Source organism: Herpailurus yagouaroundi, unplaced genomic scaffold (assembly GCF_014898765.1).
Source record: "Herpailurus yagouaroundi ecotype Mexico unplaced genomic scaffold, PumYag 100, whole genome shotgun sequence".
Taxonomy (NCBI): domain Eukaryota; kingdom Metazoa; phylum Chordata; class Mammalia; order Carnivora; family Felidae; genus Herpailurus; species Herpailurus yagouaroundi.
Genome location: NW_024412391.1, coordinates 41,965,527 through 41,990,976, shown reverse-complemented (window position 1 = coordinate 41,990,976; position 25,450 = coordinate 41,965,527). Strand labels below are relative to the sequence as shown.

At 42.9% G+C, this 25,450-nt stretch overlaps 1 protein-coding gene across 1 annotated transcript in view; it reads left to right on the top strand.

Annotated features, from left to right (window-relative positions):
- Positions 1-25,450, top strand: part of CHN2 (chimerin 2) — a 301,731-nt gene that overhangs the window by 171,952 nt on the left and 104,329 nt on the right. Inside the window, exons 4-6 of the mRNA XM_040472363.1 lie at positions 18,508-18,539; positions 22,952-23,065; positions 24,871-25,156. Of these exons, the coding sequence (XP_040328297.1) occupies positions 18,508-18,539; positions 22,952-23,065; positions 24,871-25,156 (432 nt within the window). The remainder of the gene's footprint in view (positions 1-18,507; positions 18,540-22,951; positions 23,066-24,870; positions 25,157-25,450) is intronic.

The window sequence follows — 25,450 nt, the reverse complement described above, 5'->3', positions numbered from 1 at the left end:
AAAAATATTTTGCTTTTGCCTTTCTTTGCTATGTCTAGCTTTTCCGTACCTGGAATGTTGCAGAGGCCAAATATGAATCCTTGTATGAGTATGGTCAAGTACTTAATTTAGCCTGCTTTCCTATTCCCACCCCACTGCCCAGTTTGTTATACTTCTTACTGTTAGGTTTGTATTACAGGCAAAAATATTTAGAAGCACCTGGGTGACTCAGTCGGCTAAGCATCCGGCTTCAGCTCAGGTCATGATCTCACGGTTCGTGGGTTCAAGCCCCACCTCGGGTTCTATGCTGACAGCTCGGAGCCTGGAGCTTGCTTTGGATTCTGTGTCTCCCTCTCTCTCTGCTCCTCCCCTGCTCATGCTCTGTCTCTCTCTGTCTCTCAAAAACTAAACGTTAAAAATTTTTAAAAATATTTAAGTCCCATTCTAAGATGCTTCATATTCATGTGTGTTCATATTCTGTATGTACTATTATGAGTTCCAGCTCTTTTTTAGATGTTTTCCTAATCTTGAGGAATATGTACAAATCTTTGATAATGTGCTCTTTCTTTTAATGGCCATTTGCGTTAATAAAAATACCAAATCCATTATCGTTACGTCAGGAATACTTTGAATTATATTATTCTGTTTCTGTATCCCAAGACGGTGGTCTCTCAATTCAGTGGATCATCTGTGTGCCTAATGAGCATTTCTCAATTCGGGTTTGTAGATGACTAATTTGCTAATGAAAGTCAGTCCAGCACTGGTACTCTCCTGGCTCCACCTCCTTGCCTCAATCTACCACTCCCCTCATCGTCTCCAGGCTGACGCTGAGCTATGGGTAATCAATCACCTTTGGCTGTGTTCTTTAACAAATCATAGTCTCACTTGACATTAGCTCTAAATACACAGCATCCCCCCTGTCTTGTTGGACAGAATAGCAAGCTTTACTTTAGCGGTGGTATCTCTTCCCTCCTCCTTATTTACATAGTCAGTGTCATCTCCCCGTTCACTGTGGAAGGAAATTGAAGAGCCTTGGTGGAGCTGAACAAAGGCATATTGGTTGCCATCCAGCACCTTGTGTCCTTCTAGGTAATGACACATCGATTGTTCGATGAATCGTTCTCGTATCTCCCTGAGTATTTCGACCAAGTCTGTAATTACACTTTTCTGGTCTGTCCCTTTGCTCTTGCTGTAGCCCTCAGGGTTCCATGACTTCTCAAAGACCATGCTTAACGATGCTTCAGCAATACCTTTCAATTCAGGGACGCAGATCAGACCCCTTAGTGTTTTAGTCTTCTGAGTTGTTTAACTGAATAATTGAACTATTTTCTGCCTTAGCTCTTTTTGATTTTAAGTTGGCATCAGTCTCTCATAGATTAAAAATTAATGATTCTCTCTTCCCAGTACAGAAGAGTTGGAAGGGCACAAATACAAAGAGATGATGTGACCCACCATTAAACAAAAAGGCCTTTGAGCCACTGGCAAGCTTGGAGTTTTGAGCTAACTGTAAGTTGTTCTGACACCGAGTTTGAAGAATGGAGTTTAAAGAATGTTAATTGGTTAGTGTAGCATTGGCATTAGCAAACAATAGCCTGTCGACTGTTTTGGTAAATAAAGTTTTTTTTTAAACATTTTTTTTTCAACATTTATTTATTTTTGGGACAGAGAGAGACAGAGCATGAACGGGGGAGGGGCAGAGAGAGAGGGAGACACAGAATTGGAAACAGGCTCCAGGCTCTGAGCCACCAGCCCAGAGCCTGACGCGGGGCTCGAACTCACGGACCGCGAGATCGTGACCTGGCTGAAGTCGGACGCTTAACCGACTGCGCCACCCAGGCGCCCCAATAAAGTTTTAATAGAACACAGCAATGCTCATTCCTTTCCATATTGTCTATGGCTACTTTCATGCTTCCATGACTAGTTGAGTACTTGAAACTGAGACTAGATGGTCCTCGAAGCGTAAAGTACTTACCATCTAGCCTTGCCAGGAAACATTTGTCAACCCTTGGTCTTACCCCAAAAGTAACTTGAAAAGTGAGTTAATAGATACAAAGCCCTTAACAGTGTCTGGCATTCATATATGGGAAGAATTGGTCTTTAATTTCTACCATCTCCCGAGCACTATACAGATGTTAGCAAAAAAGAAGGAATTTGAGTCCTGTTATTTGGGATGAATTTGATCCTGAGCCATTTTAAGAAACGTTTTGGCCTTCATATTTAACACGTGTAAATTGATAGACAAGGCCAAGGCAGAGACAATAAGCAGGTATTCTTTTACCAGCTTTCTCATGGCCACTTTTTTCCCCGTCAAGAAATGGGAGCCTGTTAGAAAAGGGGGCACGCTCCATAAGCAGGAAATTAAAGAGGTGTGTGGATTCTGTTGATCTCAGAATACTACCTGAACATGTCAACTAAATTCACTTTCTTTAATTCCAAGAATAACGCTGGTATTACCCTCCTATGAAAAGTTTATGTGTTACTGATTCTGATTGATGACTTACGTGTTGACGCATTTGGAGTAAAGAGTGCTATGTCTGCAACTTACTATGAAATTCAGCCCCTAAAAATGTTGAATTAGTGGGCGGAGAGAGGGAAGAATGAATAGTTATGTCATAAAGCAAGTATAGCAAATATTATAAAATCTAGGTGGTGTGTATATGAGCGTTTGCTGTAAAAGGCTTTCAGTTTCTCTGTATGTATGAACATGTTCATAATAAAAGGTCAAGAAGAAAAAACGAAGATGGTCTGTACGAGAAGAGCAGGGGCAGGATGTGCTTCGGCTCAGGGAACAAAAACAATCTCTTGGGTGCACAGCCCTGAACAGCAGGAGAGTGTCTCATGTCAGAGCTGCTGGAGGACCATAAAGCTAGCTCAGGAATTTTTAACGTGGACTAATTTGTCAGGAAAAGGATTCAAAAGCAAGGACAATTATTAATAAGGCACTTTCACTCTTATTTATTACCATGTTGGGAATTATTTTAGGGGGAATCGCCTGTTTCAGAAATGCTAAATTAGGTAATTTTTTAAAATAATAGGGAACAGGCTTCTGGATTTTATGGCATCATCACCATATAGACAAATGAATACTGGAGCTGAAATCAGGGACTGGGTTTCAACCCTAAATCTGCTGTTGGCCCTGGGTAGGACTGTGACCAAGCTAATTTACCACTCCGAAGGGCAGCTTTCTTATCTATAAGAAGGAGCCAAAGATAGATATTCCACCTCCCTGTAGGAAGAACAAATGTTAAAAGCATTCTGAAGGCCACAGTGATCTCGCCAGACAATGAGTTCTCAGTTGGGGTCATATTGACTCCAAGGGGAAGGGGGGAACATCAGTTCTTAAGGGGACACAGCCTTTTTCAATGTGTAAAGCACAGATGCACATATAGAGCATAAACAGATATACAGTCTATCCGTAGTATTAAAATTTCATTTGGGAGAGATGATTAGGAAGAAAAAAGCATGTAAAATGGCTCCAAAGGAAGATTATAATGCAGAAAAGATTGAGGACCTTTCACTAGACAATCTTTCACTTCTATCACCTCCCAAGTTCTGGCTGCCTTTCTTTTTCTTTAGGTAGATTAATTCTATTCATCGGTTGGAACACATGCATTTGAATACTTACACCGAATACTTATATTTAAATACTCTTACGTTTCTAGAAGGAGGGAGAAAAAAAGGAGAAGAAAGAGAATGATGGGTGTTCTTTGCCCTTTCCAAAGTATGTACAGGACCACTTAACCCAAATGCTATTCAGCTTTGAAGGAAAGAATTTACTAACAAGAATGAAGAATTAAATGGGTATACTCACCCAATCTTTTTCCCCCTAGAAATTTAATAGCAGCATTGAGTTTTCCCTTGATTCGATTCAGTTCTATTGGGTACTTCAAGCTTTTTTGAACCTAAGAGCTATTGGGAGAATTTAAAAAGAGTTCCAAGGGGAATAATGAAGATGAATTAAGGATTGGAAATAGGATCTATTAGAAAAAGTTAGAAGAACAAGAATTATTTAGTGGAAGAACAAGCAATCAGGTGACACGGAGATGGCTTTTAGGAAACCTTATCCTATAGAGAACAGTCTCACGTTCTCATCTGCACCAAAGACCAATGGAGGGGAAGATGTATTTTGATGCAAGAAGAATATGAGATTAGATATTAACATAAAATTTCTATCTATGCTTAAATCCCGAATTTTGTTTCTCTTTTATGGGATTTTTAAAAATATGATGCCTATCTGTAGGAAGTATCAGGAGGATGGACAGATGGACCCACCGTGTTTGATTCTCCTGTGCTGGTGGGAGGCCAGCCAGTCTGGCCAATATGGCTGACCTCCATGGGGTTTGGCTTGATGGGAGGAAAGAGCCATTTTATGTGGAGCTGTGGCTTCAGGATGCCAAAGGATGAATAGGAAGCCCTAGCCAACAGTGCCAGAGCAGAGTCAGAGCAGTATACGTAATTGGGTTGTCCACACAAGGAGGGATCAAGGTGGGTGTTGGGCGCCAACACAGGAAGCCAAGAAATGAGTGCCAGGGAAGATGTGCAAGGAAGACTGGGTCAAAATGAGCTGCTGGGAAGATGCTCCAGGCCAGTTGGAAAGATGAGTGCTACCCATGGCTAGACTTTTGGGTGTTCTTGGAAGCCTACAGTGAGAGTAGGATCGAAATCCACATAGACTGGGTAAAAATCCACTTAGAAGTCTTAGGAAGATATCGCAAGCTTCCGGGAAGGTATTCATTCTCTCCATGTTTTGGAACTGCTGCCCAAAGTTGTGCTTCCCAGTCCTGGGATGTGTCAGAACCCCCTGTGGAGCTTGGTAAACCTTACAGCTACCCTGGTTCCTGCCTTGGAGATTGGGATTTAATGGGAATATCACTTAGGATTCTGTTATGAGCAATAGAAATCAACTTTGGCTAAATTTTGGGAAAAGAAAGAAAAGATGGGAGATGGAGGGTAGGTGGAAGGATATGAATCAATTACCTTAGTGGGGAAAAAAAAGCTGAACCAAGGGCTTTAGAAAGGGTATGTAAAGCAGGACATCTCCAGGGATCTGGGAAGCAGGACTGATGCAGTTCTAGGCAATAGAGTGTGATGCTTTAGGGCCCAAGCTCCAGGATAATACAGTCTGCTTTTATACTCTGCTTCTCTGTGCCTCAATTCACCCTTTGGAAATGGGCGTAATAGATCTTACCTACTGGGTAGTCATGAGGATTGAATGGGTTAAATATATGTAAAGACAGTGCTTAGGACAATGCCTGGCACATTGCAAGTTCTTAATAACTATTAGCAATTATTACTATTTATAGTACAAGATATGCTGTTGGGTACCAGGACAACAGAGAAAGACAGATGCCTTTCCCTCAAAAAGCTTACTTCTAGAGGTCATAAAGCCAACAATCCCAATTCCACTAAAATTATGGCCCTAAATCAGGCCTTTAGTTCAGAGGGAGGAGAAGAAATAATACCTAAGCTGGTTTGAGGCAGTCAGGAAAGATTTTCCTGAGATGGCAGCATTTACCTCTTACTTACTTATATTTTTTAAGTATTTACTTATTTTTGAGACAATGCGAGAGACAGAGTGCACGCAGCGGAGGGGCAGACAGAGGGAGACACAGAATCCGAAGCAGGTTCCAGGCTCTGAGCTGTCAGCCCAGAGCCCGACGCGGGGCTCGAACTCACAAACCGTGAGATCATGACCGGAGCCGAAGTCAGATGCTTAACCGACTGAGCCACTCAGGCACCCCTATTTATGTATGTATTTTTATTGAACTATAGTTAATATACTATGTTAGATTAGTTTCAAGTGTCCAACATAGTGATTCAACAAGTTGATCCATATGCTGTGTTCACCACAAATGTAGCTACCCCCTGTCACCATACCACACTGTTAAAATACCACTGATGATTCCCTCTGCTGTACCTTTTATCTCTGTGATTTATTCATTTCATAACTAGAAGCCTGTATCTCCTACACCCCCACACACCCATTTTGCCCATTCCTCCACCCTCCTGCTCTGGCGACGGCCGGTTTACTCTCTGTATTTATGGGTCTGTTTCTGCCTTCTGTTTGTTTGTTTATTCATTTGTTTTGTTTTTTAGATTCGACATGTAAGTGAAATCATATTTTGTCTTTCTCTGACTTATTTCACTTAGCAAAATACCCTCTAGGCCCATCCCTATTGTCACGAATGGCAAGAGCCCATTCTTTTTTATGACTGAGTAATATTCCATTGTGTATATATAAGATACATAACAAAAAAATAATAAGCATTGGTAAGGGTGTGGAGAAAAAGGAATTCTCGTCCGCTGTTGGTGGGAATGCAAGCTGGCACAGCCACTGTGGAAAACACTACGGAGGTTCCTCAAAACATTAAAACTTGTGAACCGGTAATTCCACTATTGGGTATTTCCCCAAAGAATACAAAACACTAATTCAAGAAGATACATGCACCCCTATGTTTATTGCAGCATTATTTACAATAGCCAAAATGGAAGCAAGCCAAGTGTCCATCAATAGATGAATGGATAAAGAAGAGGCAGTAGCTATACACAATGGAATATTACTCGGCCATAAAGAATGAAACCCTACCATTTGCAACAACATGGGTGGACCTGGGGGGTATCATGCTAAGTGAAATAAGCAGAGAAGGACACCTACCGTATGATTTCACTCATATGTGGAACTTAAACAAAACAAGGGAAAAATCCAGACTCTAAATATAGGGAACCGATAGCTTATCAGAGGCAGGTGGATAGTGACATGGGTGAATTAGGTAAAGAGGATCAAGGGTACACTCATTGTGATGAGAGCACTGAGTAATGCATAGAATTGTTGAATCACTATATTGTACACCTGACACTAATATAACACTGCATGTTAATTACACTTAAATAAATTAACAAATAGACAATTTACCTCTTCTTTTTAAGTCATTGAGATTTTGCCAGGTTAAGGCATAGATGGGTCGGAGAGCAAGTATTAGAATTCCACATGGAGGAAATCTCCGGTCCAAAGAATGACCAGGATGTGTGACTAGCCCGAATGTGTTTCAGAAACTGTAGGTATCTCTGTGGTAGGGACATAAAGAATTGGGGAATAAGGATGTTCAGGGCAAGAGTATTGTGATGGTAGGGACATAGTCTGGATACACAAGCAAGACCGTCCTAGGAAAATCCTGTATGCCATTCATTTATTCATTGAACAAGTATTTATTGAGTACCTACTCTGTGCCAGCTCTGTTCTAGGCTCTGGGGATAACAGTAATAAGCAAAACACAAAAATTTCTGGCCTTGTGTAGTTGCCATTTGAAAGAGAAAGATTGGCCAAACACACACACACACACACACACACACACACACACACACACACACGATGCATACTATCTCAGATGATGACAAATGGCATGGAAAAAATAAGCCAGAAAGGAGACATCGGGTATGCCAAGGCAAAGAGGTACCACTTCTAAGTAGGGTGGTCTGGGAAGGATGCGCTGAGTGGTATAGGTTTGACTACTAGGCATCAGGGAGCCAATGAAAAATTTTAAGCAGAGAACTTGACGAGATTTGCATTTTCTGACTTCAGATAGATTGGAAGGTGATACAAGTATAGACAGGAAAACCTATAAAAATATTAGTTGAGTGCTTTGGGTAAATAGACACTACAGTGGACGTGGAAAGAAAGAGATGGCTTCAAGAGTAATTAAGGAATCACATACAATGGACAGGATTTAGAGGCAGAGTCCAAGTGGGATCGGGAGAGAGGAAGGAATCTGGGGTGACAATTTCTGGCTTGGACACTAGGCGGATGATACTCTGGTGGTACCATTCAGAGGGATGAAGGGTAAAGGAGGTTGGCCATCAGATGTGATAGAAGGTCTTCTGGTAACAGCTCACACAGGTCTCCGGAATGGGCACTTTTAAGAGTTTAACGATTTGGGGGTCAACCTATCTATTTATGATAGCAGAATCAGTGTTCTTCATGAGTGCGTCCCCTCTGTTGTCCCCTGGACAGTTTCCCTTGCTCTTGGTGTAAAAAAAAAAAAGAATATGGAATTTGGCATCAATCAGATGTTGGTTTGGATCTCCTCCCCATGCTTGTGTGTGATCTTCAAGTAATGTAACCATATGGGCCTTCCTCTCCTCATCTGCAAAAAGGGAATATTAATTGCTGTGTAACTTGCCTTTTGGGAAAAGAGCAGAACACATACTGAAGGTGCCTTTTAAGTATTGGAGCCTCCTCTGCTCCTCCTGAGCCCTGCCCTTATCTGGATTCTAAGTCAGTGTCACTAGATCTGAACCTAGAGAAAACCAGAACCAGGAACAAAGGGTTGAGGTGCGAGGTGGGGTGTTTGAATGTGTGTGTGTCTGGGTGTAGTTGCCCTTTTGTTATTTTTCAAATCCAAATATAACTAATTTGGGCAATTCACCTTCTTCTTTCATTTATTTATTTTTTAACTTTTTAAATGTTTGTTTATTTTTGAGAGAGACAGAGACAGAACGCGAGCGGGTTAGGGGCAGAGAGAGAGGGAGACGCAGAATCCAAAGCAGGCTCCAGGCTCCGAGCTGTCAGCACAGAGCCCGACGCGGGGCTCGAACTCACTAGCTATGAGATCATGACCTGAGCCGAAGTCGGACGCACAACCGACTGAGCCACCCAGGAGCCCCACACCTTCTCCTTTTTTGAAGATGATTTTGTATGGTTGCTTCTGTAATGAAACCTAGGAAATCAGGACATCACTCAGGCACTGGACAGCCACTCAGGCAATGCTTCGGCTCCCCTGGGGTGGGAAGGTTCCTCTGCGACTGGGGGAGCCAGGTGTGGTGGAAATTTTGTTTCCAACCCAGTAATCAGAGCAGAGTTTCAAAACAACATGCTGTGAGGCATGAAATCCCATAGCAGTAAGGGATTTAAACATTAGTTCATATGTATGCATATCATGGATGGTTACTCCCAGTAATAACTTAAATTTTTCCTTTAGTGTTTTTCTTTTTTTTATATTTCAGATTGTTTACAATTTTTCCAAGCGAGGCAAGGGGATTTCCTTATTAAAGTTTTGACATGTTAGTCTGTTCAGTGTGGTAGTTACCTGAGCTCTTTCCCTGAGTAGTTGGAAGAATGTCTGCCTTTTCTTAAAAGCTACTTTTATGAATTATTATTGTTCTCACAAACAAATATTTCCATTTATTTTCTTTTTACTCTGTATTTAAAGTATTTATTGCTTGTTAGTATTTTGGTCCAAAAATTTTTTTTTTGAAAAACCTTTCTTGGGCATGCACAAGAGGACAAAATCCTTTTTTTGTCTAAAAGAGGGTTTCTCAGGGGCACCTGGGTGGCTCAGTTGGTTAAGCATCCGACTTCGGCTCGGGTCATGTTCTCACGGTCCATGAGTTCGAGCCCCGCGTCGAACTTTGGATTCTGTGTCTCCCTCTCTCTCTGCCCCTCCCCTTCTCATGCTGTGTCTCTCTCTGTCTCAAAAATAAATAAAAACATTAAAAAATTAAAAAAAGAGGGGCGCCTGGGTGGCGCAGTCGGTTAAGCGTCCGACTTCAGCCAGGTCACGATCTCGCGGTCCGTGAGTTCGAGCCCTGCGTCGGGCTCTGGGCTGATGGCTCAGAGCCTGGAGCCTGTTTCCGATTCTGTGTCTCCCTCTCTCTCTGCCCCTCCCCCGTTCATGCTCTGTCTCTCTCTGTCCCAAAAATAAATAAACGTTGAAAAAAAAATTAAAAAAAGAATAAAAGAGGATTTCTCAGCCTTGGCACCATAATATTTGGGGTGGGATAAATTCTTTATTGTAGAGGGTCTGTCCTATGTGTTGCAGGATTTTACCAACATCCCTGGACTCTGCCCCACTATATTCCAGTAGCACCTCCCCTCATGATAGTCAAAACTATCTGCAGACATCAGCAAATATCCGCCGGGAAAAAACACCACCCCCCCCCAATTGGACCCCCCGGGGTCTAAGAAAATTTTTTTACTTTTTTTTTGTTCTAATATTATCACTGATTTTTAAATCACAACTCCGGGGAAAATCTGAAGGAAAAAAAAAAGAGGCGGAAAACAAATCGAATGAGTGGGAGCGGCTTTGGTCCTGAGCACCTCTAATCTCATACACAGTGTCTGTCTATAAATTAGCAGAATATTTACACCAAGGTTACTAAAGTGCCTGATTTGTGTCTAACTTCTAGAACTTTGCAAAGCCGTTTGGTAACCTTTTAAGGAGGTTTATTACCGAAAGACTCACCAGTAGGTGTTTTTATAATATATTATAATCAAGACAGGAAAGAATTTACCCCATCGGTGTCCCCATCTGAATTTTGAAAGCTTTAAAGTAATGCCGTAAGGAAAAATAAGGCCTTAGGGGTATGTGGGTGGCTCAGTTGGTTAAGTGTCTGATTCTTGATTCCGGCGCAAGTCTTGATCTCACATTTTGTGAGATCGAGCCCCGCCTCAGACTCTGCACTGACAGCTTGGAGCCTACTTGGGATTCTCTCTCCCTCTCTTTCTGCCCCTCCCCTGCTTGCTCTCCCTGTCTCTCTCTCTCTCGGTCTGTCTCTCTCTCAAAATAAATAAATAAACTTAAAAAAAAAGAGGAAAAATGAAGCCTTAGATTCTAGATGAAAAGAAACAGGAGATTTTAAAGTTTCCTCAATTTTCATTCTATACTATGCACTTTGACTACAAGAAGATAAATTTCAGGACTTGCATTTTCTTTCTCTCCTTTTCAATAAAGACCTTTGATTTTTTAATTAGAAGGGGATTATCTATATTTGTTTTTTTTCTGGATAAAATTCCCTAATATCACCAATACGAATCTCCCCGTCAAAGTCTTTTCTCCTGAACTCGATCTGTATCTCAGAAAATTCAGCAGTCTAACTGCCTGTGTAGGAGGCTGCTAAATTGGGTTTTAAAATTATTTCTATTAAGTAAAAACTTAACATATACCAGCTGCTGAGGGATTATAAAAGCTTTGTTTTTTCAATAATTGGAAACCTTATTTACAGAGGACTCACGATATTCTTTAAATGTCTTTGTGTTGAATATAAAAGAACTTGTGTTTATCTAGGGCAATGATAATCTGACTATAAAGCAAACTCATTTAAGGATTAGGCTTCCTGTCTCTCACTATGCAGCTGTCACCCTCCTGTTCTCTCAAGCTTTGCAAAATGCTGAGAATTACTCCTTCAAATTAGAGGAGTAAATTGGAAACTAAACCAGGTAGCTTGGAATCCATAAAATTTTAAATCACAGGGAAACAGTCGAGAGACTCAAAATATCACGACACTATCCCCCCAAATTCTCATTTGTTACCTCATTGACAGAATTCAGTTCATTCCAAAGAGATTTTAGAGTGTTCAGTCCTGGCAAAGAAAAGTTAAGGACAATTCAGATAATCTCATATTTAACCCAGATGTAGAACTGTGTGATAGCCAACAAAGGCATCGGCACTGGTTCATGTCTACGCTGGGAAAGCTGGGAATCGCAGTAGTTAAAGGTGTCTGTGCTGGGTGTGAAGGCACTGACCTCAGTCGAGTTGTTTAGTCGCTGTCTGCAAAATAATAGCACTCACTTACCTCATAGGGCTGCTTGGGGACAGAAATGAGATAAACACGTAGAACCCTCAGCACAGCTGCTGGCACAGAGTAGCCCCGCGACTACATGTGAACCGCTTACCACGATGTTCCGAGCCCCACGATTTCTTACACGCATTATCTCATCTGAGCTTTATTAAAATCGCACATTTTTATAACTCCGGCTTTATTGAAAATTGAGGGAAATGAGATACAAAGAAGTTTAATAACCTCCTCAGGGTCACACAGCAATTGAATTGACACCAGGGCTCTGCCTTCATAATCTTTGCCTCATTCTTTCTGCAAACATGTCATGAGTACGGGCATACTTTGCTCTCCAAACGCTCACTATCAGGCTATTTGCTATAGCAACTTAACAGAAAGTTTTAGCCAAAATCATTCTCCTGGCTAAAAGCCTGCTATAACAAGTTCTCACCTGCTACCATCAGATGAGAAGCGTGGCCCCATCTCAAACTTTAATGTGTATGTGAGTCCCCTTCGAAATGCAGATTCTGCACTTCTAACAAGCTCCGAGGTGATGCCAATGCTATGGGTCCCCGGATCACGCTTGGTGTAGTGGCAGGGGAGCTAGAAGACGGAAGGGGGCTTCTCTCCTGTGTCACTGTTCTGATCGACCTTGTGTTTAAGCACATTGTATCCATAACTCTCTCCACTTTTTCCTGAGGGTTTAGCCCTTTGGTGTTTCTTTAGACCAGACACCTGGGGGCATTACCAATTCAGGTCTCATCCAGATAGTATTTTTTTTTTTAACAGTATCTGCTCAGTATAGGATAATGAGGATTCTCTTCTATTCAGCAAGGGACTGCACACAAATATACCTGTTAACTACGCCATTAAGGGTTAAACAATTATGTAATTGGGGGTTAAGTATTTTATACTAGGCAGAAATTCTTGGGGCACCTGGGTGGCTCAGTTGGTTAAGCATGATCTTTGGCTGAGGCCATGATCTCCCAGTTCGTGAGTTCGAGCCTCGCGTCGGGCTCTGCGCTGACAGCTCAGAGCCTGGAGCTTGTTTCAGATTCTGTGTCTCCCTCTCTCTCTGCCCCTCCCCCACTCATTCATTTTCTCTCTCTCTCTCTCTCAAAAATAAATAAGCGTTAAAAAAAAATTAAAAAAATTCTTAAACAGATTCTTATATACTTATTTACAGGCATTTTAGTAATATTGGAGAAATTGATATTTTTGAACTTTTTTTTCTATTTAAAATAATGGAATATAGGCTTTTGCTATTTGAACCTCTGCCGCCCAACACATTTTTAGGAGTAAATTAGATTCAGAGAATGCATGCCTGCACTCATTCTGTGCCAGACGTGGAGCTAAATCCTGGGAATGCAATGATTATGAAGACCAAAATTGCTGCTTCAGACACTCCTAGTCAGAGAAGAAATGGACAAGTAGCTATTTAAAATCTTATAAAAAGAGTTGTAAGAGCACAGAAAAGAATGAGCCTTGATCTAAGACTCTCTGTTAATTACACTTGAATAAAAAATTTAAAAATAAATAATTAAAGGGGGAAAAAAAATAAGAGTGGGCCTAACTTTTCTTTCTGTGCGGGGAGGCCCTTTCTGGATACCAGTGATGGTTAGTAGTCATTGAAGTGCTCTGGGTCCCAGACACTGCTGCAAACATAACTCATTTAATTATTACAACAGCTCAATGAGGCAGTTACTTTTATTATCATCTCCATTTTATTTTACTTATTTTTTACATTATATTTATTTCTGATAGAGACAGAGCACAAGTGGGGGAGGGGCAGAGAGAGACGGAGACACGGAATCCGCAGCAGGCTCCAGGCTCCGAGCTGTCAGCCCCGAACCCGACGCGGGGCTCGAACTGACAAACCGCGAGATCATGACTGAGCCGAAGTCGGATGCCCAACCGACTGAGCCACCCAGGCGCCCCTATCATCTCCATTTTAAAGACGAGGAAACCAAGGGACAGAGAGATTCATAACTTGCTTAGGGATACACGGATTTGGCGTCAAAGCCAAGCAGCCTGAGTCTAGAGCCTCCCCTTTCAACAGTCACGTGATCTGCCGCTATTTTATTAGAAGGGAGTTCAAGATCTGAAATCAGAACGTATGAAAAACAATGGACATATGGCAGAGAGCAAATTATGGAACTACAAGTAATTTCATTTGATTGGAACATAGGATGAATGTGGGGTGATGAGACCATTCGGCAGGGAAGCCGCACCGTCTGCATTGGCTGTAGATGAGTAGAAACACGGTCTGTACGGAGTATGGACAGGACTAGACAGGACTAAACCCATTTTCAATAGTCACAGTACTGGCAATAATTATATTTGAGGTGTGACTATAAAGTCATAAGATAGATTATTCTTTAAAGACATATATTATGTGAGTTCGTGAGTTCGAGCCCCGCGTCAGGCCCTGTGCTGACAGCTCAGAGCCTGGAGCCTGTTTCAGATTCTGTGTCTCCCTCTCTCTCTGCCCCTCCCCCACTCATATTCTCTCTCTCTCTCTCTCTCTCTCTCTCTCTCTCTCTCCCCCCAAAAATAAATAAACGTTAAAAATTTTTTGAAAAAAGAGAAATTCTTATCAGATTCCTATATAGTTATTTAAAGGCATTTTAGTAATACTGGAGAAATTGATATTTTTGGACAAATTTTTTTCTATTTAAAATAGAATCCATCATCTTGGGAATCTGTGCTTTTATTTCTGCCGAGTTCCCATTGCTCAGAGCATGTTGGGAATGTCTCCTAAAATACCTTCAGAACAAGGCACAGTGCAGATTTTATTATCTTAGGGTCATGCCTCATTCTTGTCTCAAATGTATTTCCTAGTTGGATCACTTCCCTTTTCGCTGAATGTGGCTTGGAGTAGTAACTTCTGCCTGTTTGCCGAAATAACATCTACTCTCAACTCAAAACACAAATATACGGTTTCTATAAGCTGATGACTCTGACTTTACTGTATGTGTAAATATCACCTGGGGGATTAATCAAATAACACATCACAGCTCCCCCACCTTCGTTCTGGTTCAGTTGGTCTGAGATACAGATCAGGAATCTGTAATCTTTACGAAGCATCCTGAAGTTTCTGTTTTGAATGACCAGACCACACTTTGAGAAAGGCAGCTGTAAGGATATTCTAGAGAAAGGTAGTAAAATCTAAGTCACAAAAGAGGAATTCCAAAAGTGCTATGGTCAAGAGTGACATCGATGGCAAGTATTGCCCACCCTGGGGGACTCTTCCCCCATGGATGATGCGCATGTCGAATAAAATCTTCAATTACATTTTTAAAAAGAATCAGCATGGTTCCACCACACATACTGAATTCACCTGAACTTCGGGAGGACCCACGTCATGTGTTTGCTTGTTCCACAGATCATCTGCGTGTTGTTCTTCTGTAAAGAGAGGCGTTCCTTTCTGAACCCGGTAGATCAGCAACGAATCCAGTATTTTAGGGTTCAGCAATATATCTACAAATTATCAGATTTTTGTTTTGTTTTGTTTTCCTAAAATGGTGAGCTTCTTTCTGCTTGGAGTTAGAGCACTAACTAACTCATCTGGCATTGCAGATGCAATTTCTGTGAATCGTATCCTCAGTGCCCAGGCTCCCCAAGATGATGGGTTGTCCAACTCGAGTTCTTATCCTGAGATAATCAGGATTAGATTATGGAATGGCAGGAATGCTCCAGAACCAACCTTCTTTCATGTTGGGATATGTTACATTTTTATCCCTTCCTGAATCCATGTGACTACCTCAATAAGCCCTCTATTTTTTTTTTTTTAAGCAAGTTCTTGATTTCAACAAACCTAATTTTCAAAGAGAATGTGAGAAGAGCTTCTGAGCTGCTTTCCTTTTTTATTTATCAACTGTCTTCTCTCTCATTCGCTGAAAAGAATCTCGTACAATTGGAAACTGAAATTCAGGTGCTACGTCTTTCTTAATAAATCCACGTTTCACGAGTCAGTCCTGATTCCATCGATGGCTGACACAGAGCCGCACCTGGGGACTGAACCAGGCTTCTTCAGGCATTACTGGGTCACAGTGTAGACGTTACTAGTCTATCTAGTCAGCGCCTTTATTCCTGGGAGTCCTGACATCCAGCTGACTAGTTTTGTCTGGATCTGAGGACCCGGTATTATCCACCTTGAAAACATGTGGATGTTCTATGATTTTCCCAGGGCCATTTCACTTAATTTAAGCTCTTGACTGGTTAAAAGCTTAGTGAAGTGTGGAGAGAGAGAGACTATGTTTAGACTCCTGTGAGCAAAAAGTTTAGGAAGAGAAGTTTTTCTTTGTTGTGCTTTTTTTTTTTTGTAAATCCCAGCTCTCTCTCTCTTGTTAACATTAATAAGGCCAGCTCTATTTTCTGTAAGAAAGGCAGAACGACAAAGGGATCCAAGATTGAATCAGATTGCTATCAAAACAGCCCCTACGCCTGGGTGGCGCAGTCGGTTGAGCGTCCGACTTCAGCCAGGTCACGATCTCGCGGTCTGTGAGTTCGAGCCCCGCGTCGGGCTCTGGGCTGATGGCTCGGAGCCTGGAGCCTGTTTCCGATTCTGTGTCTCCCTCTCTCTCTGCCCCTCCCCCGTTCATGCTCTGTCTCTCTCTGTCCCAAAAATAAATAAACGTTGGAAAAAAAAAATGTTTTTAAAACAGCCCCTACCAGGGCTACCAGATGAATGACGACATCCTCTCTCTTGGCTGCCTCGGACCTCTCCACCTTTCCTTTCTTCCTATAGGGTTGCCAGATTTAGGGGAAAAAAAAAAAAAGAAAGAAAAACGGAATGCCTAGTTAAATTTGAACTTCAGATAAACAAAGAGTAATATTTTAGTATACATCCCGTGCAATATTTGGGACCTGTTCCGTGGCTCGATTCCATGTGTGGTCTGTCCCTCACAAATCAGTGCTCTTGTATATTCTCGTGGTTCCCATAAGCGGATCTGTCCCTCATTTAGGTCAACCTGTCCTCTAACAGGCAGGATCTTATTTGGTATCCCGCAAGGCACCGTAAGTACTGACTTTTGTTTTTGGGGGCCTATGGTAGATTTCCCACGTGTTTCCTCCTGCTGCAAGAGCAGAACACTCCCGAGCTCCTCAGACCTTTCCTCTCCGCACCTTTGAGGTTATTGTTTCATGAACAATGCAGGGCTGAGCACAGAACCCTGAACATAATAAGCGTGCCATGTATTTTTATGATTGACGAATGAACCGAAAGCAATTTGTTATCTTCTCAGGAGTCAAATTCGATACTCATGAACTACTTACTTACATGCCAGGAGTTAGCGGTAGGCTCTATCTTCCATGCTGTCCATCCTGAAAGTTAGATGAATTATTCTTCCCTTTCGGGGAGATAAGAGACGAGAACCGGGGGGTCGGGCTGGGAGATAACCCCAGATTTGCAAATGTCTATTATGGCACAGCCAAAAGGATGGAAATAAAGCTGTCCTTAGACATAGGGAGTCATTTCAAAGGAATGGAAAATTGACTCTCAAAGATCGGAGAGATATCTTGCCCGTTGTATATTACTTCCTTCCATTGATTTTTCTAGTCTAAATTTCTTCTATGGCATGTTGGTGTTGCAGATACCTAGGTACAGGATCATAAAAGTAAGAAAGAACTTTGAAAGCTAATAGAATGATATAAATGACAACATATTCAACTCCTATCAAAAAGCTTCCCAGCATGTAGAGTAATGGTACACATCCGATAACAAGGTGCCTTTTACACACTTTGTGCTTCTGTTAATGATATTATTTAGATCTTCCTTTGTAAATGACACAGAGCAGACTTCAAACCTTGAATGTTAAGAGTTATGAACGCCCCCTCTTGGTTCAGTGCTTTTCAAGTGTGAAATGCACAGAAGAGTGAACATGTATTTAGACGTGTCTAGATGATGAGTTTTATACCAGTGAGGCTTGTCCGAGGCAGGCTTGTGAATGTGGTCCTCAGCTCTCCCTTTCTGAACCTTTTCCTCTGCTCTATGGCTCCTGACTGCCCACTCAAATCCCCCTGCATCCTTTGGAGAGTGAAGGGAGGCCAAGAAACTGCCCAGGACCCTGAAATCCCTCCACTGTGCCGGTGAGCCCTGCTGAAAAAACTGCCCATCTGATTGTGGACAGCAAATGAAATGGCTGCCAGACTCACATTCTCCTCTAGCAAATAAACATAAACTTGCTGTCATAACCATCAGCGAAAATCCATGACTTAATGTGGCTCTACTCTATTGTCAGTGTCCCTGGAGTTAGATTAGGAGAACAAAAGCTGAGCGTGAGAATTCATGTTAATTTCTTACCAATTCCAACACCACGAACATAAGAAAACAAAGTTCTCAAGAAAGTAGAGTATCATATACATATGTGCTAAAAACCAAACGAGATGATCCAACAGCTCAAAATGTGATTGCAGAATGTTTTCTGGGATGCTTATGATGTTTAGTTAAGCCGTAAGTGTTGTCCTCTGTATCTTGCCTCTGGTGTCAAGTGAATTTCAGACCATTAGCCATTTGTTTAAAAATAAAGAGTATCGATTTGATCTGGAAAGAGACCAAATTATTTTTAGATACAGGTACACTTATTTTTATTATGACTACATAATGAAACAGTTGGATGAAGATTTAACTAAATGCTTGCGTTTTATTCATTTTCTTTTTCCGGATGATGCCCTGTAATATCTTTATAAAGTTCTTAATATTTCCCTTTGTTTCCTTTGAAAATTCCTTTATTGGGTGGTTGAGTTTAGGTGGGGAGTGAGCCTAATGATTAGAGAAATATGATGATTCTACATCACTCCTATCCAAGATAGAGGAATGCACTGGTTAACTCTGTGGTCTCACGGATCTCTGATTTGAGGAGTAAAAACTGTAATAAAAGTTACTATCAGGATTAGCTACGTTCGTGTGAATAGCATTTTTATCTATCTGATTTGAATTCGAATGCATTATTAATATTTTTCTTCTTTTTAATGTAGGTGGAGAACAGACCAAAATATTATGGAAGAGAGTATGTATCATGCTATTCTTTGTTTTAATAATGTAATAAGTGTCATTTCGTGTGTCATTGAAATATTAAATATTAAAAATCTTCTAATATGTGGTCTTCATCAAATGTCCATTGTGCAAGTGTTTAATAATAAGGATAAATGCAATCAGACCCCTTTGTATTGAATTTTCTTTATAAGACTCAGGTGCTTGGCTGCCATTAACGCGGGAGGGACAGTATCTCCTGCTGTAGTTCTCGCCAGTACAGCAGCCACTGAGTTTCTGGCAAGTATTTGAAACGTAAGGCAGCATTTTCCATGACTGAGGCTCTGTTCGTATTTTATTTCATTTTCTACCTTGGTACTGCATAAACATTTAGAGTGTCAGAGATTGTAAACCGCGTAGCTGAATTCTTTATTTTCATGTACCTCAGTAAAGGCAGCCTGGAAAAGTCACCTCATTTCCCTGCGGTCTCATAAAACCACAATGATGATTTCTCTGGACTTGGATGTATTAGCCAAATTGCCTCAATCCCATAATGATTATTTCCTCCCATCTCCCTCTTACTTTCAACTCCTGTTGTTTCCTTTTCTCAGAAGCCTACCGGAGAGCAAATAGGCATGCCATAAAAAGAATTCTCAGTCTCAGGCTGTGGCGTATGGAGCAGCTTATAAAGCACAGACAGAGCAGCCCATGCGGGGGGTCAGGTGCACAGCTCGCTTGCTTCCCATGTCCAACCCGGGGGCCTTAGGAGCCGCAGTCTCTTTAGGAGGTCAGGTCCACCTCCTAAGCTCTCCTGACCAATCCAAACCTCCTTCCTCTATCCCCTTCCCCATCAGGACCTCATCTTCATGATGGATGACCCTCTTACATGTCCCAGCCTGGCAGTCACTTCCTAATGGCCACGACTGCATTTCTGAGCCTTACTTCTTCCCAGCCTTGGGAATTCAACCAGCACCCTGGGCTCCCCGCCAGGGAGCACTGGCCTCTGCTCGCACATCCCCACATCCCTAACATCTAACCTAGTTAGTTGTAGGATGGCTCCTTACTTCAGTATACTGATTTGGATTTCTCAAATGGGACACTTTTGCATGTGAATTGCAAAAGGACCTCTATTGTGCATTGTCTGTATCACGTAACACTTTTGTTGGATGACCTTTTAGTTACTGTTTTCCAATCCCCAATCCACAAAAACTATGTAGTGAGAGGACAGCAAAGAAACATTCTCTTAACCACAAAAGGAAAAAAAAAAAAGACTTGTGTATTAGAGGGAAATTAGCTTTAAAACTTCAGATTCCGTGTTTCCCTTTCCCTTTTAAAAATAAAAGGCTTTCGTTCCATTCGAAAAGTAATATATGCTCTCTTCAGGAAACACAGATGCATTTTTGTTTCCTACTAAGAATCGCAGACTGTTGACAACGGATACCTTGACGGGAAGAGAGTTTATACTCAGGACCGTTTACATTCTTACCTCTTTTAACTTTTGAATTTCTTCCCTGTGCATAAGCATTTGATTCTTAAAACATGAATCACTTAACATCCGCTAATTTGGGAAAATTAGGAAACATATAGCTATGAAAGGTAGGGAACATTCACAAGTCCCCGCGAGAGAAATCACTGCTGACTTTCCCCTTCAGCTCACTCCTTCTGGTGTTTTCCTGTGCACGCTTTCCTTCTGCAAAGAGGGGATCAGAAGATATATACATCATGGATATATTTTTTTTTTAATTTTTTTTTTCAACGTTTATTTTTTATTTTTGGGACAGAGAGAGACAGAGCATGAACGGGCGAGGGGCAGAGAGAGAGGGAGACACAGAATCGGAAACAGGCTCCAGGCTCTGAGCCATCAGCCCAGAGCCCGACGCGGGGCTCGAACTCCCGGACCGCGAGATCGTGACCTGGCCGAAGTCGGACGCTTAACCGACTGCGCCACCCAGGTGCCCCTACATCATGGATATTTTTAAACCCATGCGTAAAGGGCATGGTGAGCCACAACCTAGATTCACAGAACTGTAATTTTCTTCTTTTGAACAATTGGATTCAACTTGGTTCTTGACACTTGACGTCTGCTGCTGGGCTATCGCCTCAACATGTCAAGGGAGTGAAGACTGCATTCAGGCTAACTGCCTGTTTGGGATATCTCTTGCCCACCGAGAGTGACCTGTGCCCTGCTCTGTGTGTGCCCCATCCTCTTGTGGTCATCGCCTCCCCTGCCCTGGCCCACCATCAGGTGATGTCCTGGATGTCCCAGGCTCATACCTCTCGGGGCACCAGCTTTTGTCCTTTCTGACTCCAGTGTCTTCTGATGCCCAATGCCCCTCCTGCCCCTTAGCATGTCCTTGTCACCACACACACACACACACACACACACACACACACACATTGTCTCTCTCTTGCACACATGGTCTCATATACACACATGCTCTCTTTCTTTCACACACACACTTTCTCTCATATACACGCTCATGCACACACGTTCTCTCATACGTACACATGCTCTCACACACACACTCTCATGCACACACATGTACTGTCTCACACACACTCTCTTATATATACACACATGCTTTCTCACACATACACTGTCTTTCATACACACACATACACACTCATATACACACGTGCCCTCTTTCTCTCACACACACACTCTTTCTCATGCACACACCCTCTTATGCCCACACACACCCATTCTCTCCTCCCACCTCTGTCTCTTATAGACACACTCACACACGTGCTCTTTATACACACTTCCACTGGCCCAGCATCTGCAGGGTTCCTTCAGGTCTGTCAGCCCAGCTCAGACTGCACAGGAGCCGTTCTCACAAGGGTCACAGGGTTCAGTGTCCGCCCGCACAAAGCCCCAGACCCCTCTGCTCTGGCTCCAGGGTCCCGGACACAGATCCGTCAGTTCCAATCCTGCATCTGAGCTCTGCCCCAATTCCTCTAAGTCTCCCTCTTGCAAGAACTGGGGACGCTGGTCTCTTTGGGGGCAGTCAGGTTGCTTTTATGCCACATCCGTGCTCCTTTCAGAGAGGTGCTGCTCCGGGGTCTCCACTTGTTGGCTCTTGGGATTTAAACTTAAAATTTCCAGGGGCGCCTGGGTGGCTCGGTCGGTTAAGCGTCCGACTTCAGCTCAGGTCATGATCTCACCATCCGTGGGTTCGAGCCCCGCGATGGGCTCTGTGCTGACAGCTAGAGCCTGGAGCCTGCTTCGGATTCTGTGTCTCCCTCTCTCTCTGCCCCTCCCTCACCCTCACTCTGTCTCTCAAAAATGAATAAATGTGAAAAAAATTTTTTAAGAAGTACAAAAGGCAAATAAATATTGAAATAGTCATCCCCCACCCCAAATATTATCATTCTACATTTCTCCTCACTTTAATTTTCACAGTCCTGGGGAACAAAGCCAAAACTTGTCTAGCCAACTTCCCCTTCCCCCCTCCTGACTCCAAGAAGGTGAAAGAAGGATTCTCTGTGCAGAAAAATTTCTCCTCTAATTTATTCCCCCAAAGATCTTCAAGTTTGGGATTACCCAAATGGGAATAGCTTGGATCTCTCAGCACTGACCTCACCCCCACCCCAACCCAGCTCCCCCACTTTCCTGTGACACATGGATTGATCAACTCTCTGATAAGTGATGGTGGGGGTTGTGGGGGAGGGGAAGCTGCCTTTACTTAAAGACAAGAGAGAAAGTGGTCCAGTGCCTGCCCCTGGCTCCCAGGAGTCACTGTCCACTCCGTGGGTCTCAGACATCTGCCTCCAGAGCAGAGCCGTCATTGGCCAAGCCTGCATTCTCTCTAGATACGCTGTGTTTTCTACGTGCATGTGTATTACTTTTAAAATTAAAAAAAACTAATAATAAACGTTCTTTAAAAAGAAAAATACATACATTTTTGAAAACCTATCCGTAGGCGATTGCTCTCAAAATTAAAAGAAATAGAAGAGCGTTGATTATAGTTGGCTATTATGTCCAGAGAATGAGTCTCTAAAATTAACAACACCCTGCACCTGAAGTGAGCAGGTTGATAATCAATAGCGTTCATTAGCAATCCAGACAATACATAGTTTCTGTGTTTGCACTGAGAGCTAAGTTGGTAATTGCCCTTTTGTTATTCCCCATGGTTAAAGAAGGAGCCGTCACCTGGCTTTTTGTTTTGACTTTAATATTCAGCCTGAGAGCAAGACAGTAGCAGAAAGCCAGGGGGACTGGGTGTTTGTTCCTTTGTTTTGCCTACCTGAATACTCCTTATATGTTTGGGTGCCTGCTGAGAAGTGGTTCCAAAGGCATCTTGAAGATATATGGTCGCTACTCCCCTCTTCCTCCCAGTCGGGGTCAGTGGGTTCTGTGTGGCCCCACCATCTTTTTTAGCCTCACTCTTTGTGGTGCATACTTTGTACGTGGTCAGTCGAGAACAAGGACGGTCTGTCTCTCCTCAGGTTTCATGGGATCATCTCCCGGGAGCAGGCAGACGAGCTTCTCGGAGGCGTGGAGGGCGCCTACATTCTTAGAGAAAGCCAACGCCAGCCAGGATGCTACACGTTAGCTCTAAGGTGAACTTGATCTCATCCATTGTTGCAGCTGCTTTATGAGTGACTTTATTTACTTTTCCCCGTTTTTTTTTTTATTGCTGTAAAATATATGTAACATAAATTTCACCGTCTTAGCCAGATTTAAGTGTACGATTCAGTGGCGTTAAGTACATTCTTAATGTTATGCAAACATCTCCATTATTGCCTTTCCAGGACCTTTTCATCATCCCAAACAGAAATTCTGTACCCATTAACCTATCACTCCCCATTCCCCACGACTTATTTTTTATTTTTGCTTTGTTGACAGAGTATCAGTAGCGTATGAGAGGCTCATACACTTCTTAGGCTACAGATGTTGTGAGTAGGTTGGGCACAGAGGTTCTGTTTCTGCTCACACAGTAAACTGGAAAACTATCTGGGAATTTAGTGCCCCTATAGTCACTTCTGCCTGAAACTGAGCCAGCTGAGGGAGCGATGCCCCTGCCTCAGTTAGTTCCCTGGAGCCCTTGTCATAAGTCTTCGCCTCACGTTGTGCATGTGCGTCTGGACCGACGTGGAGTTTGTCCATGGGGTTTTCTCAGGGATCACGTTGACCCATGGGTCCCATTGACTCCCAATGGCAGTCATGATGCTTTTTGCTAGCAAGCCGTGGGAGCAGAGTTCTCAGCAGCCTTTTACCACAACATCACAAGAACTGGAAAAAATCACAGTGCCCGAAAAACATTGCATTTTCCGCACCTTTGTAAGCTCGATCCAATATGTGATGCCAGTTGATTCTCACGGCAATCCCATAAAGTTTGGGGAAAGCATCCAATTCCAGGATCAAGTTGTCTTCTGGAAGTTCACTTATGACCTCTTTGGAATTGGGAAGACCTTTCTCCATAGCATGAATGGTATCATTTGGAAACACGTCCCAGCCAGCCCACAATGGCGTATTCAGTGTGACATCTGAATATCGTGGCTGTGGAACACTTTCCAAGTTGCACCTAGGGAACATATCTTAGATGATGTCAGTATAAGGAAGTACTTCAAAAGCTAGTAAGTGCCCGAGGTGTGCAAAGTATTTTCCTATCCCCCAGTCCCCCAGCTCTCCAGCAACAAGTGCTGGCAGCCCCAGTGGGGAACTAAGCAGGGGCTGTGAGATATAGGACCAAGGCCAAGAGGGGTCAGCCAGTACTAAAGGGGGAAGAACCTTATAGGTCCCTTATTGGTCCCAGATCCCTAGGACCCTGGCAATGGCAGTTCCAGGAGGGAGCTTCACCCAACTCCCCTCACCTCCCTTCCGTGGCACTAACTATGGGGGGAAGTATGAGCTCCTCGACTGGTGGCGGTCAAAGATGTAATAAAAAGGGCCCATCAAGGCCTTGCAGAGGCGATTGCCAGGTCCTAGGGGAGGGGTAGAGGGGTGTGGCCAGTGTTCGACACGGAAGTTCAAAAGCAAAATATTTGTAGACCAGGCTCTACCCTCTGCCTTTTACAAATGAGGATGATAAGGGCCGAACGGCCTTCGTGATTTCTACGGTCAAATGATACCATATGACCGCCTGGTTGTTAAATCCCACCCCTACCTCTTTCCAGGGGCATAACGTCAGGCAGGTACCCGATCTCTTCAGATCTCCGATTTCTCAGCCGTAAAGTGGGGGATAGTAATTCTACCTGTCTCAAAGGCTCTCTATGATAATTTGATGGGGGGGGGGGGGCGGAAATCATGCCAAGTATCTAGTTCAGCACCTAGCATACAGTACGCCCACAAACTGTTAGTTGCTGATTTTCTTCACTGCTCTTGCTTCTGACACTGTTGTGATTTCTCAATCTCTTGGGGACAGGTTTGGAAACCAGACTTTAAACTACAGGCTCTTCTATGATGGAAAGCACTTCGTGGGCGAGAAGAGATTTGAATCGATTCACGATCTGGTCACAGACGGCTTGATAACACTGTACATAGAAACAAAAGCTTCTGAATACATTTCCAAAATGACGACAAACCCCATTTACGAACACATTGGATATGCCACTCTGCTCAGAGAAAAAGTATCCAGGAGGCTGAGCAGGTCGAAGAACGAATCAAGGAAAACAAGCGTCGCAAATGAAGAACACACGGCGGTTGAAAAGGTAAGCAGTGCGTGTGACAGAAACAGTCTCTTGTTTTTAATCTATGCTGAATAACGGCTTGATTCATTGTGTATGTGATTGACCAGAATGCTGGCACAGACCCAGCCCCGCCCAAAGAAATCTAGAGTTTTGTGCAAGAAGGAACCTTAGAAATCCTCCAGTCTAGGGGCGCCTGGGTGGCTCAGTCGGTTGAGCGTCCGACTTCAGCTCAGGTCATGAACTCACAGTCTGTAGGTTCAAGCCCCACGTTGGGCTCTGTGCTGACAGCTCAGAGCCTGGAGCCTGCTTCCGATC